Source organism: Aquila chrysaetos, chromosome 8 (assembly GCF_900496995.4).
Source record: "Aquila chrysaetos chrysaetos chromosome 8, bAquChr1.4, whole genome shotgun sequence".
Taxonomy (NCBI): domain Eukaryota; kingdom Metazoa; phylum Chordata; class Aves; order Accipitriformes; family Accipitridae; genus Aquila; species Aquila chrysaetos.
The window spans coordinates 30,598,171-30,615,735 of NC_044011.1; the positions used below are offsets into that span (position 1 = coordinate 30,598,171).

Below are 17,565 nucleotides of genomic sequence, written 5' to 3' on the forward strand. Positions count from 1 at the left end.
AGAAAGTTTGTTTTCCAATGAAAAATCCCTGAAGACTGCAGACCGGCCGGGCCTCACTCGTCCTCAATCTCAGTCTCGGCAGGCACGATAAGGTTATCTCCAAGCAAATGGCGTCCCGGGTGGAGCACGAAAACCAGGCAACTCTTATCCACTTGCCGATTTTAAAGGGCATTAAACGCTAATACCTCAAGAAAACCCTTAGACCTCCCGAAGCTGCCACCCTTGCCTGTGACGCCTCAAGCGAGCGCTACGGCTCGGCCCTTGCTTTTGGAGGACGATGCCAGAGGAGCGACAGCTGTTTGTTTTCGGAGTCTGAGGAAAGCAACACCGACTGATGAATATTTTTCTTTTAAAAGCACTTGTGCAACTCGTAACGACCCCTGATCTTTGGGCCAAAACCGAGGCGAAGGCGGCGGCCGGGGTTAACTTCCCAGCGTTGCCCGCCCCGTCGGGAGCCCAGCCGCCACCCGGGGAACCGAAAACGGTCACTCGGGGTTTAACTCGCCGCGCTGAAGGGAAGAGGGGGCGCCACCTCCCCCCAGCACAGCCAGCGGCGCCACCACCGCAGTTCCGCCGGGAAAAAAAGAGGGGGGGGGGGGGGGGAACTAAAAACAAAAAAAACCAGCCGAGAAACACCCCCCCGGCGCGGGGCCCCCCCGCTCTCCACGGGGATGAGACGCCACCGCCCCTCCCCCGCCCCAGCCCGGCCATGGCGCCGCCTGCTGCTCCCCCTAGCGACAACGCCGCGCGCCCCGCCCCGCCCGCCGGCCCCGCCCCCCGGTGACGTCTGGCACCGCCCCCGCGGCTCGCCGCTGCCGCCGCGACTTGAGGGCGCGCGCCGAGCTCCGCGGCTGCCCCGCGCCAGCGCAGCGCCCGGCGCACCGCACCGCGCACCGCTCCGCGCCCGGCCGCCCTTCCCCAGCCATGAGTGGAATTACCGCGGCGGGCGCCCTGTAGCCGGGATCGTTCCTTTCTGCGCCGCACAGGTAAGCGAGGGATGAGCGCTTTCTCCGCGGGAGTTGCGCGGGCCGGGGCGAAGGGGGGAGGGAGGGATGCGGAGCTAGAGAAGGAGGATGCGGCGGGAAGTTTGAGCGCTCACACGCACCACCACCCCCACCCCCCCCAGTCGCGGGGTGCGGGCGCGGCGCTGCGGCGGGGAGAGCCCCGCTGGCTGCGCGGCAGGGCGCACAGGAGCGCGGCGGCCACCCCCGCGGGCAGAGCGGCGGCCGCAGCCGGCCTTTGCCCACCCACCCGCCCGCCGTCGGCTTGGGGCGCAAGGCGGCTGCTCCCCACACTGGCAGTGCGGTGCCAGCCTTGCACCGGCCCCGGGAGAAAGAGCGCAAAACCGCCTTCCGCGGGGGCGGAGGGAAGCCCGGAGGGACCCGCATAGCAACGCCGGCGGGCCGGCTCCCCACGCCCCGCGTGTGCTGGGATCCCAGCCCCGTGTTTGAACGGGGCGGGGAGGGGGAAATCTTCCTGGCCGTACCCTGCCTGTCTCCCCAGGTTTGAAAGCTCTCCCCGCCCCCCCGGCCCCCTTGCTGCATATATTTAAAAAAAAAAAAAAAAAAAAAAAAAAAGTGAGAGGGTTTGTGGACCCTCCCCAGCGCTGCTGCTCCTCACGCACAAAGTCTGCGGACAAGGAGATGGGGAACAAAATGGTTGCACATACGTTAAGAAAGAATGCAACAGGCCCAAATTTTCCCACTTTCTTTGGGAAGAAGAGCTGGCCGATAATCCTCCTAGCACTCGAAAGGTCTTTGCCTAGTTTTAATGAACTTTTCTGCTGTTTTCAGTTTATTAAGTAATTGTCTGCCCTCATACAAGCACAGCAAATGCATTTCTAAATGGCTCGCAAATAACTATTTCGTCCACTTATTCCTTTGCACTCCTCATCTCTACGTTATTCTCGCCCCGAAAACCGTTTCATGACTGCTAGATGTGGCAGAGTCTTTTGTTTTACCGATTTCCTCCAACACAATTAGGATCTGCAACTTAGTTGGTAAGGCGAAGCTCGGGTGTCCCTGCGTTTCCCAGCGCACCACCGCTCAACGCAGCAGTCCTGCTCCCCAGCATCTGCCACAGCTTACAGCATCTAGGCACGGGCTTTCCGATTTGGATTGGGTTTTTTTTTGGTTTGGGGTTTGTGTGTTGCTTTTTTGGGTTTTTTTTGGCGGGGGGGGGGGGGGGGTCCTGCTTAGTTTTCAAGATCAGCCCCTTGGCAAATAAAAGCTCGGCTTTTGCACAGACAGTTGCCTTTCTGGCTCAGTCCTTCCCTTTGAGGTAGCCTAAATTTTCATCTCGCTGACCGCAAAGGGGTTTGAGCGCAACCCTGGCGCATCCAGTCAAAGTTACGAGGAGTGTTGCAAGCGCGACGATGAGTGCATGTAATTAACTAATTCGTGGAGTGCTGTTAGCCATGGGTTACTAATTTGGAGTGAAGGCAAGTTGCTTCCCTTCTTCAAGGGATCAATTCTGGTCAGTTAACAGACTACAGTGGAGTGTTTTATGCACCAGCTTCACACCATAATGCAGAATTACTTTACAATTAAATCGTATTCCTGCAAAAGAGCACAGCAGCTGAATGCATTTTCTTATTGCCACTTAGAAAAAGAAGATTCACATTTTGCATTTCCATGTAAGTCCTCTATGCAGAGAAAAAGTATAGAAAGAAGAGGCTGAAAATGTTCAGACTTCAAAAAAAACAATTCATTATCCTGACCCCAGTTTCCTTGCCTAAAATATACTGCCCAAAAAGACAGAAGCATCAATTATGCTTGCCATCTCTTGCCTGGGGATATGGCGTCTTAATGAACATTTCTCTGAATTAGAGTGAAAAATGCATTTGTCAATTCAAGTGTACAAAGAAAAGAATTATTTGCTATAAAACAGATCAGTATGTGTTTTCCTTGTCAATATATCTGCCATGCATTAGGTCATACTTAAGAGGTTTCAGTGCCCTTCCCTCCCTCCCTCCAAAAAAAGAAACCCCACCCTCAAGTTTCCTTTAATTTATTCCAAAACCATACAATACAGCCTTGTTTAAGATAGGTTTTCAAATATTTCATAAACAAAAGGTATACCTGGGTTTATAGAAAGCCAATTATCTTAAAATATACTGAGGCTATTCTAATCCTTCTATTCATACTGCTATCAAGGTTTTCTGTTTTTCCATCCACATTTAATCACTTCTAAAAGCTGTATTTTTTTCCTGCCTTCTGTGTTCCTCCTATACACCAGGAACAGTGACAACCCTTAGCATGTATTAAAAATGCTAATTATCTTTTTTTTTTAACATTCATGCCATTTATTTTAACTGGAGAATGACCAGATAAATACCGTAGTTAATACAATCAGCATGGGAAATAATCTGTAAACTCTCTGAAAGTGATTTTTTTTTTCTTTTTAATTTTTTAAATTCCCTCCTTTGGAGGCTGCCTCTGTTTTTTTCAACAGGAGACTTTGTTGTAATTAAAGCAGAGAAAACTGGACAGCAGCAAAAAACATCTGACTTGTGGCTCTTAAAAGCACAGTTTTTGTAGCGTGTACCACCCCCCAGTGGGCAAAAAACTCTGTAGTAAACTCACAACAAGCTTTAATCTCCAGAAATAAAGCGTATACATTTTACAGCAAGAACAAAATAAGATGCGTTTCTGGGTTGGTTTTTTTTTCTTCTTCTTTCATTTTTCCTTTGCAACCAATAGCTAAAAGTTGAAGGATATTATGTAAGGCAGTGGTGACTAATCAAAGCAATTGCTGGAGTTTGCAAACTTTGCATTGCAATTATTTGAAGTGGCTTCAGTTGGTAGATGGCCATCTTTGTCTCCTTCTAGCAGCAAACATGGATACTAATGGCTAGTTATTTCTGCAGTTTTTTCCTTAATCACTTCAAAGCACAGGAATGCACAAAAGAATTAGTATGTGATTTCTTACATTTATTTTTAATAAGTGACCAAATATCACTCGGGTCAGGCATCTTGAAAAGTGTTCAGTAAATATATTGTATCATCACAAACTCTGTTCCTTCCACGAGCTGCAAGAATTCAAGCAATCTTACAGCTTCACGCTTTTTGAAGTCTTATTTTTTGAGGAGCAAATTTAGTAATCGGGAAATGAGCAACCAACTGTTTTAAAAGGGAAAGAAACAAAACTCCTGAAGCTTTATCCAGTGTTTAAGTAGTATTTTTTACATGTCTTACATTTTGTGCCAGGAACTTCCTATCTGGTATAATTTCACCTAAATTTGTCAAGAGGGGAAAAAAAACAGATTTTACCTTGAAACAATGGCAGCATTTGTTCCCTATTCTTTTACTTTAAGCACGGGCGGGTTACCTCAGCAGCAGCTCTCAAAAGAAAACCTAGAAGCCATAATTGGCTAAACTCAAAGAGCACTAAAACGCCAAACAAAAAGCCATTGCAAAACACTCCCCCTCAAAGTGCTTTTTTAACGTGCAACCTTTGCAGAAGCAGAGTAGTCAAAACAAGAGAGTGAGTAGGAATAGCGTAATAGTCTGGATCTTTTCAACCTAGCATCTTCAAAACCAGGAAAGGTTTTAAAAGTAAACTTCAGAAGTGAACAACTCTTGGTTCATTTCCATCCTCTACAGCAAATGCTGGTTTGGTTCATCTTAGGCATGGAGGCAAGCTTTTACTCAGTATGCATTTCTAAGTCAGATTCACTTGCATTTAAGGGAAGATCACATGAAAAATTGCAGATTTTTTAAGACACTTGAGTTAGAACTAGCAAGACAAAAGCGATATTATATTGAACTACTACACGGGGGGGGGGGGGGGAGCAAATTTTCTACAAGTAAATAAAAACTTTCTAACAGAAGAAAAACAACTCCAAATTTCACCAACATAGAGATACAACCTGACTCTCAGTTTAACAAACTCCTTTGCATTCTTTACCCCTTGGAAAGACAGCTAGAGGACCTTCTACTTGCCTAGCACCAAACAAAAGACTGGGGCACCTTCCTGAAATATGATGATCGTGGAAATTGCTGCTCCTAGACAGGGTGCTTAGAAAGCATTTTGCTGTCACTGTCAACTAACCCTGAGTAATACACTTAAAGAAAACGAAGTATGGCCATTGCTTTAAGTGTAGATTAGCACTGTGGAACTTTTTTTTTTTTTTTTTAAAGTTAGTAAAACTATTTAAGAGGCAGCATGACCTTTGTACACTAAATTGGCAATATATGCAGTAGATAGACTTCACAAGTCTTTTTAAAAGATGATAAGCATATTTTATGTTTCTGATACATTTCAGATTATAAACAAATACAGAGGTAATTCTGGAATGTAAGTACACCAATTAAGCAATATTTTAGACATATCAAATACATATATTCTAATGTTAACTTTAAATGACACTCTTCTCGTTTATAACCTAAAAATACCAAGCTGTTTCCCTTCCCCCTGTTACTTTTATGGTTAGAAAGAAGCTACTGAACTACCAGAGTTCCTGCCAGAGAACACAGAGGTAGATTAGAAATTCAAATAAGCACTGTGTGACCTCAAATGAAGCAGGTCTTGATTTTGTTCATGTTTTATCACAGCTTGGAAAGAAAAGATCTCTTTGGCACCATTTTTTGAAAAACTCAACTTTTCAAATATACCAAAACTTTTTTTTTTTTAATTTTTTTTTTGGCCATTGCCTGCCTACAGGACAGGGAGTGCAGCGGGACTCCATACTTTATAGTAAATACAATTATGTTCTTCAGTACATTTTTCTTGTAGAGTGCAAATTACTTTGAACTTCTTAAAATAAGATGTCCCCCTGCTTAGCTGTACCACAGCGATAAGTACACACACAAGGCTCACGCATTACCGCTATCTTTAGTAATACACTTGCTTACACAATGTCCCAGGAAAAGTAATTTAACCATGCAGTTCAGCAAAGTTCATGAAAACATTCAACTTGGAATAAAGATAAGCAAAAAAGCTGCTGTTCAGTTGTTCCAACGTTACTTTTGTTACCAAAAAAAGTCATTTTTGCATTTAAAAATGAATTTTAGCACACACTTCCTAAAATCTGCTCTGTTCAAAAGTAATGGCTTCTTTCAAAACCATGTGTCCATGAAGCCTCCCAATTTGATGTTGCAGAAACCTGGACACAGTGTCTGTACCAGTGGGGGTCACTTTTCTTTTCATCCTGGTGGATCAGCTATAATGACTTGATGTCAGGGAATATTTAGAGACAGCTCAAGAAGGGGAAAGTTGGAGCATGGCAGCAGGATTCCCTTCTTCTCTGTAGACAGATCACTGGAGCCTTTGATATGCAAAAACATTGTTTTCAGCTATGGCTAGAGATATAAAAGGGAAGTGCAAGATATCAAACAATCAAGACCTGAAGAAAACTATTCTAAGTTTAGAAAAGGGAGTGGGGGGTATAGTCTTAATCCACATTTTTGAAACAGTGTCGTCTTCTCCAAAGAGACCAGCTTTTATTTTTCTCTCTCATTTTCATGTAATTTTGAGAGAAGGGATAAAAAAAATTCCAAGAACTTAATGAGCTTTACTGCTTTCATTTTAATCCTACACATTACTGCTTTTATAATAGCGGCAATAAATGAAGGGATGACTATCAAATGGAGCAAAGAGGAAACAGTTTATATGCTAGAAAGGTAAAACAAATGAATTTACTTTCTCGTGTGTGTATGTATATATGTAACGTATGCATACTAGAACCTCTGTTTTGCTTAATAGGTGTTTTTTACAGCTCTAAAAGTTAAAAAAAAAAAAAAACCATAAATTTTCTTCAGAAGCACTTAAAAGTTATTGTAGCCTTCAAAGGCCTATTTAAGAAATTCATATTCCTACTTCACTATATACTTCCAGAAAATACCCTCTATCACAACTTTACGTTGGTTCCTAAGAGATACCATGTTTTCTACAGCTGTTAAGCAACTGTTTATTTCAAAGTTTCAGGAATAGAGCCTGGACTTCTTTTCCCAAACACTTCAGTAATACAGACCAAGAAAACTGGACACTGCAAGAACATGGAGTCTTTTTGTTCCATTTTATAATGATTGCATAATTTACCCAAATTACATAAGTTACCAAAAAATATGCATTCCCTTATATTCTAAAATGTGACCAGGCAGGCTGAGTTTTCCCCTTACATAAAGCATATGTTAAAATACTTATTTATGCCACAGTGAGAGTCTCTCATTTTAAGTTACTGTTTTCATTACACAACTGCTGAAAACAAGGTGCAAAACCAAAGCTTAGATGAACATGAAAGCAGCATCAGAGAGAAAAGGCTTTACCATTCCCTCACTAGACAGTCACACCATCTCTAAAGTGGGGGGCTTTTTTTTTTTTTAACGGTCAACATTTTTCTATGAAAAGAGCAGCATAATTTGTTTCTATGTCAGTAATTTCGTATCAGTGTAAATTTCCTGTTGCTTTAGGAGTATTACTGATCTACTTCATGATGGACCTGACTCAAATAGAAAAAGACAGAGTTTTAAAACGGACTGTTTCTGTTCAGGTCTAATATTTCATGAAGGACCAGAAGCTACTCTAGTTAAGCGCACAGGAAGGCAGCTAAGCAAGCATTACTCAGCATGCTGTTTCTTCCGAGCATTTCAGTTCTGAGGATTGTGTTCAGTTCTCTGGACAACATGCAGTAATGAAAGGGAGAAGCAAGTAAACGTTAAGGATTTTTGTAATTTCAGATTTAACCATTTGTATTTCAGGCAGGTACTACGTACATGCTCTGGGGGAACACAGACTTGGTATCTGAGTGGATACTTTCTGCAATAGTGCAATAGTGATACAAAGTAGCCCAAGTTAAAAATAACATTCAAAAATAACCAAATAATTGGAGTTCAAGAAATACAAACAGCCAAGACTGACCTTTCTTTTTTTTTTTAAATTAGAAAAATCGGATAAAATGCTAATCTCAACACCAGTTCCACTGTGCAAAGTGACAAATATAATAGCTTAAAAGTTCAGACTGCAAATCAAGCAAATTTCATGGACAAAACTCACATATGAATCTCTGTTGTCGAAGAGTTGATAACAGATGCCTAGCTAGTCCCCAATTCAGAATCAGCATGTCGCAGATGTGAAATATTACTACAGTGTTTTAGCAAAACCGTTTCCCCTTTCATGTAGTAACTACTGAATGGTAATTAGCTCCCTTTACATTTAAAACTAAGGAGAGGATCACCATCTACCTCAGTTTACCAAGAACACAAAGCAAGCAACCATTTTTGCTTCCTCCAAGGAAGCAGGACTGACATTTGTAATGGGGTGGAAAACAATTTATGAATATTTTGTTACTGTCTGTCAATTCAGGATGACTTTATTTTCTACTGAAAGGAAGGAAAATATAGTTCCAGCAAAAATGTGGTAAACATGAGACTAAATAGCAAAACATTTTCTTAAAGAGCTCTGTATTTTGCTGAAATACCAATATATTGGGAAAACAAGATGTGCTAGTCATGTATACAATAAGCATAGCATGATTTATATAGGGGATGCAACACAATTCTAGCGTCCACCAGTTGTTATTAATTGCAAATTTTTTGTTTGTTTTTACTTTCGCAGGAAATTAAGAGTTCAAGAAAAGCTTTAAAAGGGGAGTTTTCTGTGAAGGAAATCATATTTTTGTGGTTTTTTTTTTTTTTTTTTAAATGAAGAAAACCATCTGAATTGCCTAACATTTCTACAGTAGAGTAACTTGCATTCTTGCAGCACAGGAGGAATTCTTTCCTGCATTACAAACTTGGAAGAAGTGTTAAAAAGTGAGAGTCAGAAAATGGTTCTCCCAAAGAGGCGTGGATGTATCAGGATGTAGCTACTGTACAAAGTTTATACTTGGATAATTGTGGACAGGAAAAAGCAGCCCCGTTCCTGACCTCCTGAAGAGGCTACCATCCTTCAAGCCTCAGCATAATGAATAGTTTCCATCACGCGGCGCTGAAGTTACCACCTCCGACTACTACACTGCACAGAAGAGTTTGTAAGAGTTACAAAGAAAGTAATTCCTGCTAAAGGCATTAAACCAAACAAAAGAGGCTCTTCATTCACAGACTTCACATGAGGACAAAAATAGAGGAAAACTGAAGCTTTTCTACACCCCAGCCTGGTGTGCTTATGTACCATGATAAATCTTGGTTGGAATGCTCGTTGAGTATCTTGCCAGGGGCCAGGAAACACACACCACCAAGAAGGACCATCTGAGTAAACACCGCTGAGAAAAACACAGCTCCGTGGAGTAAACCATAAGAGTGACTCGCAAGAAAGACATTCTTTTACTGGATATCCTCAAGCACAAAATTTACTCATACCTTTAAATACGGTAGGATCAATATTAATTTATTTTCCTTTTCATGCCTCAGAGAATAAAGTTCAATTAATATATGAACCCACAAGAGAAAAGGTCATGACACTGCTTAATGCATAGGTCATCTTGCAGAAGTTCTCACAACCCTAATTACAATGGTAATTGAATTATGTTGTCTTAAAAGCTATAAAAATGCTAATTACCTGAGCTCAATGTACAAACACACTACCAATGCAAAGTACAATTTCAGTCAAGAGTTAATTTATATTATCCTACCCTGTGCAGTTTGAACTAATAAGATGGGAAAATGTGGTTAAACCTGCCAAATAGTCTCTTATTAGTGTACTGCTTAGTAAGAAAACTTTTGAGAATGACAAATATTTAAACATGAAATTAAGCATGTAATGAAATATTCCATCCAGTCAACTAGAAAACCATAGCTCTACTGGCTACATCAGGTTGTTAGCTACCTACCAATTCTAACATTCACCTTTCTAAACCTTCCAGCTCAAAAAACCAAGAAAAGTAGGCTGCAGTATTTGTAAGATACACAACATGATATTGAGCACTTGGAAAACGTCGGAAAAAAGTCTTTAGCTGACCCTTGCTCTTTTGTCTGCATTTTATGCTCTGCCATTAGGATTTCTTTGAACCTCCAAAATAGCTACCACTAAACTTGTAGGTTTGGTAAGGGTTTTAAAGTTCACTTAAGGGCTCCTGGAATAGTTAGCTGGCTTAGGAATTACTTATTATCTTTCAGATAGAGAGTGATTTACTTGAACTCTGGTGTGACTTCAGCTCTGTACTTACTTGGTATCTGCAAACACAGATTGTCTCTACACATGCAACGTGAAGGAATCCTTAGAAAGAGCCTTCTTGCTTAAGCAAAACAATTCACAAATCAGACATACTTGATTATATTTTTTCAATTACTATGCAGAATAACCTATTAAGTTAATTGAATTAGTATAAGAAGTAGTAAAATACTGATGTAAGGAAAAGAAAGTAAAATGTTTCTATGAACTTGAATTTTAGTTTAATATGCGTGTTTCAGATGTCTTCTGTAATGCTGAAGTTGAATTTTCATTGCAGTTTTTTCACTGATGATCTGGATAATTTTGTTTGTTTGGTTTTTTTAGATTGTTGAAGATCAGAACTGTATACAAATCTCATCATTCCTGACCATGATTAGTGTAACCTGGAGCATCTTCCTAGTTTGGACTAAAATAGGGCTGTTACTTGACATGGCACCTTATTCTGTTAGTGCCAAACCCTGCCCTTCAGTATGTCGCTGTGATGTGGGTTTCATATATTGTAATGATCGCCATTTGACGTCTATTCCTACAGGAATCCCAGAGGATGCTACTACCCTCTTCCTTCAGAACAATCAAATAAATAATGCTGGGATTCCTTCAGAACTGAAGAATTTGCTTAGGGTGGAAAGAATATATTTATACCACAACAGCCTAGATGAATTCCCCACTAACCTCCCTAAGTACGTTAAGGAACTACATTTGCAGGAGAATAATATAAGGACCATTACTTATGATTCACTTTCACAAATTCCCTATCTGGAAGAACTGCATTTGGATGATAATTCCGTTTCCGCTGTTAGCATTGAGGATGGAGCTTTCCGGGACAACATCTATCTCAGACTTCTTTTTCTCTCTCGAAATCACCTTAGCACCATTCCCTGGGGTTTGCCTAAAACGATAGAAGAGCTACGCTTGGATGATAATCGTATTTCCACGATTTCAGAGCTGTCCCTTCAAGACCTTACAAATCTAAAACGCCTTGTTTTAGACGGAAATCTTCTAAATAATCATGGATTAGGAGACAAAGTCTTCATGAATCTAGTCAATCTTACAGAACTGTCATTGGTCCGCAATTCACTCACAGCTGCACCGGTAAACTTGCCGGGAACAAACCTAAGAAAGCTTTATCTTCAAGAAAACCACATCAACCGTGTGCCACCCAATGCTTTCTCTTACTTAAGGCAGTTGTATCGACTAGATATGTCCAATAACAATCTTAGCAATTTACCTCAGGGTGTCTTTGATGACCTGGACAACATAACTCAACTTTTTCTTCGTAACAACCCTTGGCACTGCGGGTGCAAAATGAAATGGGTACGCGACTGGTTACAGTCATTGCCTTTAAAAGTTAACGTACGTGGACTGATGTGTCAGGCACCAGAAAAAGTACGTGGAATGGCTATTAAAGACCTCAATGCGGAACTATTTGATTGTAAGGACGATGGCATGATAAGCACCATCCAAATCACTACTGCGGTACCAAACACGTTATACCCGGCCCAGGGACACTGGCCGGTTTCTGTGACCAAACAACCAGACATCAAGACTCCCAACCTAAATAAAAACTACAGAACCACAGCAAGCCCGGTACGCAAAATCATTACAATATTTGTGAAATCCGTAAGCACGGAGACTATTCACATCTCCTGGAAAGTTGCACTACCAATGACTGCTTTAAGACTGAGCTGGCTCAAGATGGGTCACAGCCCTGCCTTTGGATCTATAACTGAAACAATAGTTACAGGCGACAGAAACGACTATTTGCTCACAGCTCTTGAACCAGAATCACCATACCGTGTATGCATGGTTCCCATGGAAACCAGCAACATCTATCTCTCCGATGAAACGCCTGAATGCATTGAGACCGAGACAGCACCTCTTAAGATGTACAACCCTACCACGACCCTCAATCGGGAGCAGGAGAAAGAACCTTATAAAAACTCCAGCTTGCCTTTGGCTGCCATAATCGGCGGTGCGGTGGCGCTGGTGGCCATAGCGCTGCTGGCCCTGGTCTGCTGGTATGTCCACAGAAACGGGTCTCTGTTCTCCCGGAACTGCGCCTACAGCAAGGGACGCCGGAGAAAAGACGACTATGCCGAAGCGGGAACCAAGAAGGATAACTCCATCCTAGAAATCAGGGAGACTTCTTTCCAGATGATACCAATAACCAACGACCAAGTGTCCAAGGAGGAATTTGTAATACACACCATTTTCCCACCTAATGGCATGAATCTGTACAAGAACAGCCACAGTGAAAGCAGTAGTAACAGGAGCTACAGAGACAGTGGTATTCCAGATTCAGATCATTCGCACTCATGATACTGAAGGACACAAAAGACTGGTTTGGGTTTTGTTGGTTTTTTGGTTTTGTTTTGTTTTTTAAAGAAAACGAGAAAAGACTGACTTAACAGTTGCTGTTCTACTGCAAAACACTGGATTAAAAGACTGACAAAGCAATGTACTGTACATTTGCCATATAATTTATATTTAAGAACTTTTTATTAAAAGTTTCAAATTTCAGGCTACTGCTGCGATTAATGTAGTGGGGATACCTGACCACAATTCTATATTTTAGTATTTTTTAGTAATTTGTACTGTATTTTCCTTGCTAATATTGAAGTTACAGACCATTTAACTTTTGTGTTCTACTGAGTAAGATGACTTGTTGACTGTGAAAGTGAATTTTCTTGCCGTGTTGAGCAGTCAGAACATTCATCTGAGATCCTTGTAAGTGTAAGCACAGGCCATTTTTCACTTTGGTATCAATAAAACAACATTGAACCTGGCAAATCAGGAAGATCAAGAAGTGGTTGCAAAAATTCACAGAACTTTCAATGTTGGGTCTATTAAATCTGTAAACCACAACGATACTCAATAAACAAAAATGTGTGTAGTAATGGGCAATATCAGCTGTCTGGATATATCCATTCAACAATTGTGAAATCCAATTTAAAAGAAAATAATCAAATCAATGACATGCGTTAGACTGAAGCTTTTGACGTGTTAAAAAAAAAAATTGATCCCTAGAAAAAAGCATAACCAAATTCTTAACAAGGAATTTAAAAAAATGCACTAGGCTCTACAAACCAAGCGGGTAGGTACGGTTTAGGGTTAGATTTCTGGTTATCAAAACCAGTGCTCTGCTTATTACAGAGAAAAAGTGATGGATGGTCACAGGCATTTGGGAGGCAAGGGCAGGAGGACAGAGTCAACACTTAGAAACTGCTTTGAACAGAAAAAAGGCTGAAAATGCAGTTTCATAAGAAAAAAGAGCAGGACAAAAAAACCCAGACAATATAAGCAAGGTCTCAAAAAATTTAGTCACGAATGTAAGCAGACAATTGGGGAATACAGCTATTTTAAAGCGTATACTCAAACAGTATACAGGTGTGTGTTCAGTATACTGCCGTTACAGTCAGGAATACTGCCCATTACTGTCACAGTTTTCCAGAAATTCCTTCATAAATCTGTAAGGTAACATGTTTCTTTCTGCCTTCCTACTGAACTATGAGCTATTTCATGTTTAAACCCCAAGCCACTCTTTGTTGCCATAATCATTTGTTCCTTCAACTAAAATCCAAAGTGCTTTGTACGCCCTTTGGCCAGTCTTGTGTGTGCCTTGATCCAACGCTACATGTATCAAGCTTTTAAAAACTTAAAAAGGAAAAAAAAAAATAAAATACCCACTTTTTCATACGTAACTTAACTATGAAAAATACTGGTCTTATTGATGAATAAAGTTGAAAAATTAGTTGAAAATAATGCTGCACCACTGCAGTGCACTGATAGGAAACCCACTCAGAAGCTATTTTTCAGGTCATGAGCTTCACCTTTTTCTTTGTTCAACTTGACAGTATTACACTTGCAGGGCTTCTTTATTAATAATTACTTGGAAAACAAGTTTTCACAGCTTTGAAGTGTGTGAACAATGAAAGGGAGGGAAAGCATGGAGTTACAACCCTCTGAGATACAGGGTTTTTTTCAACAGAAATGGCAAATAAAAAAGAAAAATACTTAATATTTTGGACAATATCTCAGACAAGAAGGAACGTGTACCAAATGCAATCCAGTTTTACGAGAATTTTAGCTGTGCTTGGCCTGTCTGTTTCCCTGAGAGTGGTAAAGGATGGAAGATGACAAGAACAAACAGTGACAGACATTGAGACCGATGGTTTCAGCAGTCAGCCTGCAAACAGTTCTCCTGCCAGGGATCCATCTAACTGTGCAGACCCAAAACTTCCAGTAACACACAGCTGTTTTCACCCTCATTTTCCAGATGTACCCAGGGAAGTTCCTCTCCGAACCCCCTGTGCCATAGTACTGTCTCCTCAACCACACCTTCAAAAATGCCTCCTGTAGTTCCTGAGCAGTGGAGGAGTCCCAGCACAGCAGCACTGTGCTTCCCTACTGACTTTACGGAAATCACGTCCCCTGCTGCACGTGGAGCGTTGATCAGATCCACAGTGCCAAAAGTAACAGAAAGGTGCATGTAATGCTAAACAACTATGTGCTCAGCTCAGTGTAATGCACTAAAGACTATTTTGCTCTATTTTCCCATCAGCTACAGATCTAGGGAACGGCGAGAAAGCCACAACTAAGGACATGGAGCCTCATTATGTTCTTGTGCAAAAGGCTTCCTGAGCAGTAAGTGAGAAAGGAAAACCAACACAGATGGAGAAGACAGACCTGTTTTTCATCTAAGCTAGCATATAGGGACCGTTTATATCAGAGATACATTTAATGGCTGGGTCACTGGCAATAGATTACTACTTCGTTGCTATCAGCTCCCCGATAACAAAATTAAATAGGTTTTGCTGGATTTTCAAGCTATTTACATGAAAACCTCTCTCCTAGTTGACTCCAAGTTTGTGTTGTGAAACGGGAAAATAACACTCATTGAGTACTCTCCCATGCCTCCTCTGAGGCACCTCAACCAGAGGTAGCCTGGTAATGGTGCATACCATCTACTACCCATCTCGGGTGATGCCATGCAAAAGTCATATGGGCTATAAAAAAAGTTGCCACTTGAGAAGGAGATAATTGGATGTGAATCTCAAGTATGAGGACTTTTCATGTGAAATTTATGTACTGTGAGTCAGTAGTATGCAAATCCAAAGCAACTTCAACAAGTTGACCCAGTTGTTCCTGGTTCACCCCACCAGAAAGACTGAAAACCTGGACAAGTGATTCTGTCCTCTGCAGAGAGCCAGGCCAGGTTTGCGGGGAGAGCTGGTGTCCTCCTACTGCAGTTGATGTCAATGGAAAAAATGGCACATTCATGCATACAAGATCTTCCTTAGGTTCTACAGCAACTTTTATGCAACATGCATAAAATTAAGATTAATTCAGCAAGTGAAAGACTGGTTTCGAACTAAACTCTGCATTTTTTTCATTGGATACTTATACGAATTTCTATTCTGCTCCATGTCATGCCTGTCTCTTCAAGACTCTTTTACTTATCACAGCACTGCAGTTATAGCATGCAATGCTCTCTAGCACCATGCATAAATCCATTCTATTAGACAGTTATAGATGTAGGCAAATCGGATTACTACATTGAGCAGTTTACTCAACACACTTATCAAAATAACATTAATCCACATTAAATTTATGTCAGATAATTTTCTAATTCCATGTTATTTCAGTGTACTGTTCAATATTTAAGTGTGGAGCATGGAGTTGAAGTTTTTCCAGTGTTTCCTAAACCTATGTGCAGAGTTAATTTAATCAGCATCCTCCATATTAAAATACTATGCCAAGTATCTTTTACATTCTTTATTACTGCCCCCCCCCCCCCTTTTTTTATATTGCTATCCTGAAGTGCTCACGGGTCGGTTTTAACCTGAAAGCTGACTCAAAAATAACCACTGGTACTTTGGCAATCACATGAATTTTGTCTCATCTCAGTACCTTCCAGAACTAAATTTGCTTCATTTATAAGCTGTTATTTCCTAGCTTTGTACAACAGCCTGAAATGCAAGAACTGTTGGGTTTGGTTTTTTTTTTTTTTTCTCCTGGCTTTAACAGTACCAAATTCAAAGTACTATGGTCTTGGAACACAGTTACCATTTCTTCTGCTAATCGACTAGCTAGCATGCAAGCTATATTGTGCCAATGCTGTACATATTGAATGTAGAGCAGCAAATGCAATAAAGCAAGAGCAAAAGTAATAAAGCCTTATTTGCTATTAAAATAATTTACTGATGATATAATGCACTAAAGCACATATATAGACTTCTCTGCTAAGTAAGAGGATGCCATTTTGCATATTCACCTGCAGCTAAAGTTGGATAAGCTTTTCAAACGTGAGCTGGCAGATGCCATCTGCCTGGATTTATCCAAACCACATTTGTTTGGGATAGTTTTGGATGGAGCCATAATTCGCATAGATATCCTCTGCTTTCAAAACACCTTAACCTTGCTTCCAAGTCCATATATTGTTTCAGCATCACCTTAATTAACTGTTTCTTTACTGATACCAGAACAACAACAAAAGCTTCAAGCCACAAGCCAGCACTTACCAACAGTGAAGTTTTTTTTACGAAGCATAATGTTACTCCGTAACTGGGGAATTTCTTCTTCCAAACTAGCCCAGAGTGGTTTAACCAGAAAGGAAAAGCCCAGTGACTGAATTCAGACATGAAAATTTTGCACTTTTCTTTTTTCTTTGCAGATGAATTAAATTTGGGGGGTGGCGGAGTAGGAGTCCCACCCTTGTGATGAAATTAGAGCCCTTTCAAACACTCTGAAGGTATAACCATGACACAGGTATCAGATTCTGGACACAGTTGCTTTAAAAGTTTTTTTTCTTTTGGGAAACACGCATGTTTGATTTAATTTTAATAGTTATTTCATCAAATCTTTTCCTGCTCCTCTAAATCAAGATTAGAAAACACACAAAGTATGTGGATCTCACTAAAACAGTGACAGAGCATCTAGCTCAAAACAAGCATCACCTGCATTTTACCAGCCACTGGACATCAAGCAAGATAACCCATTTTATGGTAGTCTTTAAGTGATGGCTGGGGAACATTCCTGCCCTAGGGGGAAACCAAAACACTTCAACAAAGCGGGCATTAGAAGAAATAACCATCCTCTGGATTACATTTTGGAAGCTGAGCAAATGTCCATTGTGCATGCACATCATAAATGTCCTACACCTGAAACCTACAGGCCAGGATTGCAGAAGTGTATTACCTGACTTCAACAGCTTTTCAGAGCCCCTTTGTGTTTTCTTAGGATGAAAATGTTGCAGAGTCACAGTATAAAACCCTTCAAGACTACCAACAACTACATGAGCTGAAAACACTTTTTGAAATCTGAAGCTGGACCTTCTAAGCTTAGCAAGAGTACTTATAAATAAGTTATAAAAATAGAAGTGTCTTAATAGGACTAATTAAATAATCTGACTTGTTAAGCTAGTTGATAGTATTCATATAGGCTGATGCTCTGTCC

At 40.9% G+C, this 17,565-nt stretch overlaps 2 protein-coding genes across 4 annotated transcripts in view; one reads left to right on the forward strand and one right to left on the reverse strand.

Moving 5' to 3' along the window:
* The window catches only part of MACROD2 (mono-ADP ribosylhydrolase 2), a 905,745-nt gene that overhangs the window by 787,297 nt on the left and 100,883 nt on the right, over nt 1–17,565 (reverse strand). The window lies entirely within an intron of this gene.
* Nucleotides 816–13,811, forward strand: FLRT3 (fibronectin leucine rich transmembrane protein 3). The gene is made up of 3 exons (XM_030021599.2): nt 816–986; nt 8,557–9,310; nt 10,435–13,811. The coding sequence occupies exon 3, from the start codon at nt 10,480–10,482 to the stop codon at nt 12,427–12,429; it is 1,950 nt and encodes a 649-aa protein (XP_029877459.1). The 5' UTR covers nt 816–986; nt 8,557–9,310; nt 10,435–10,479; the 3' UTR covers nt 12,430–13,811.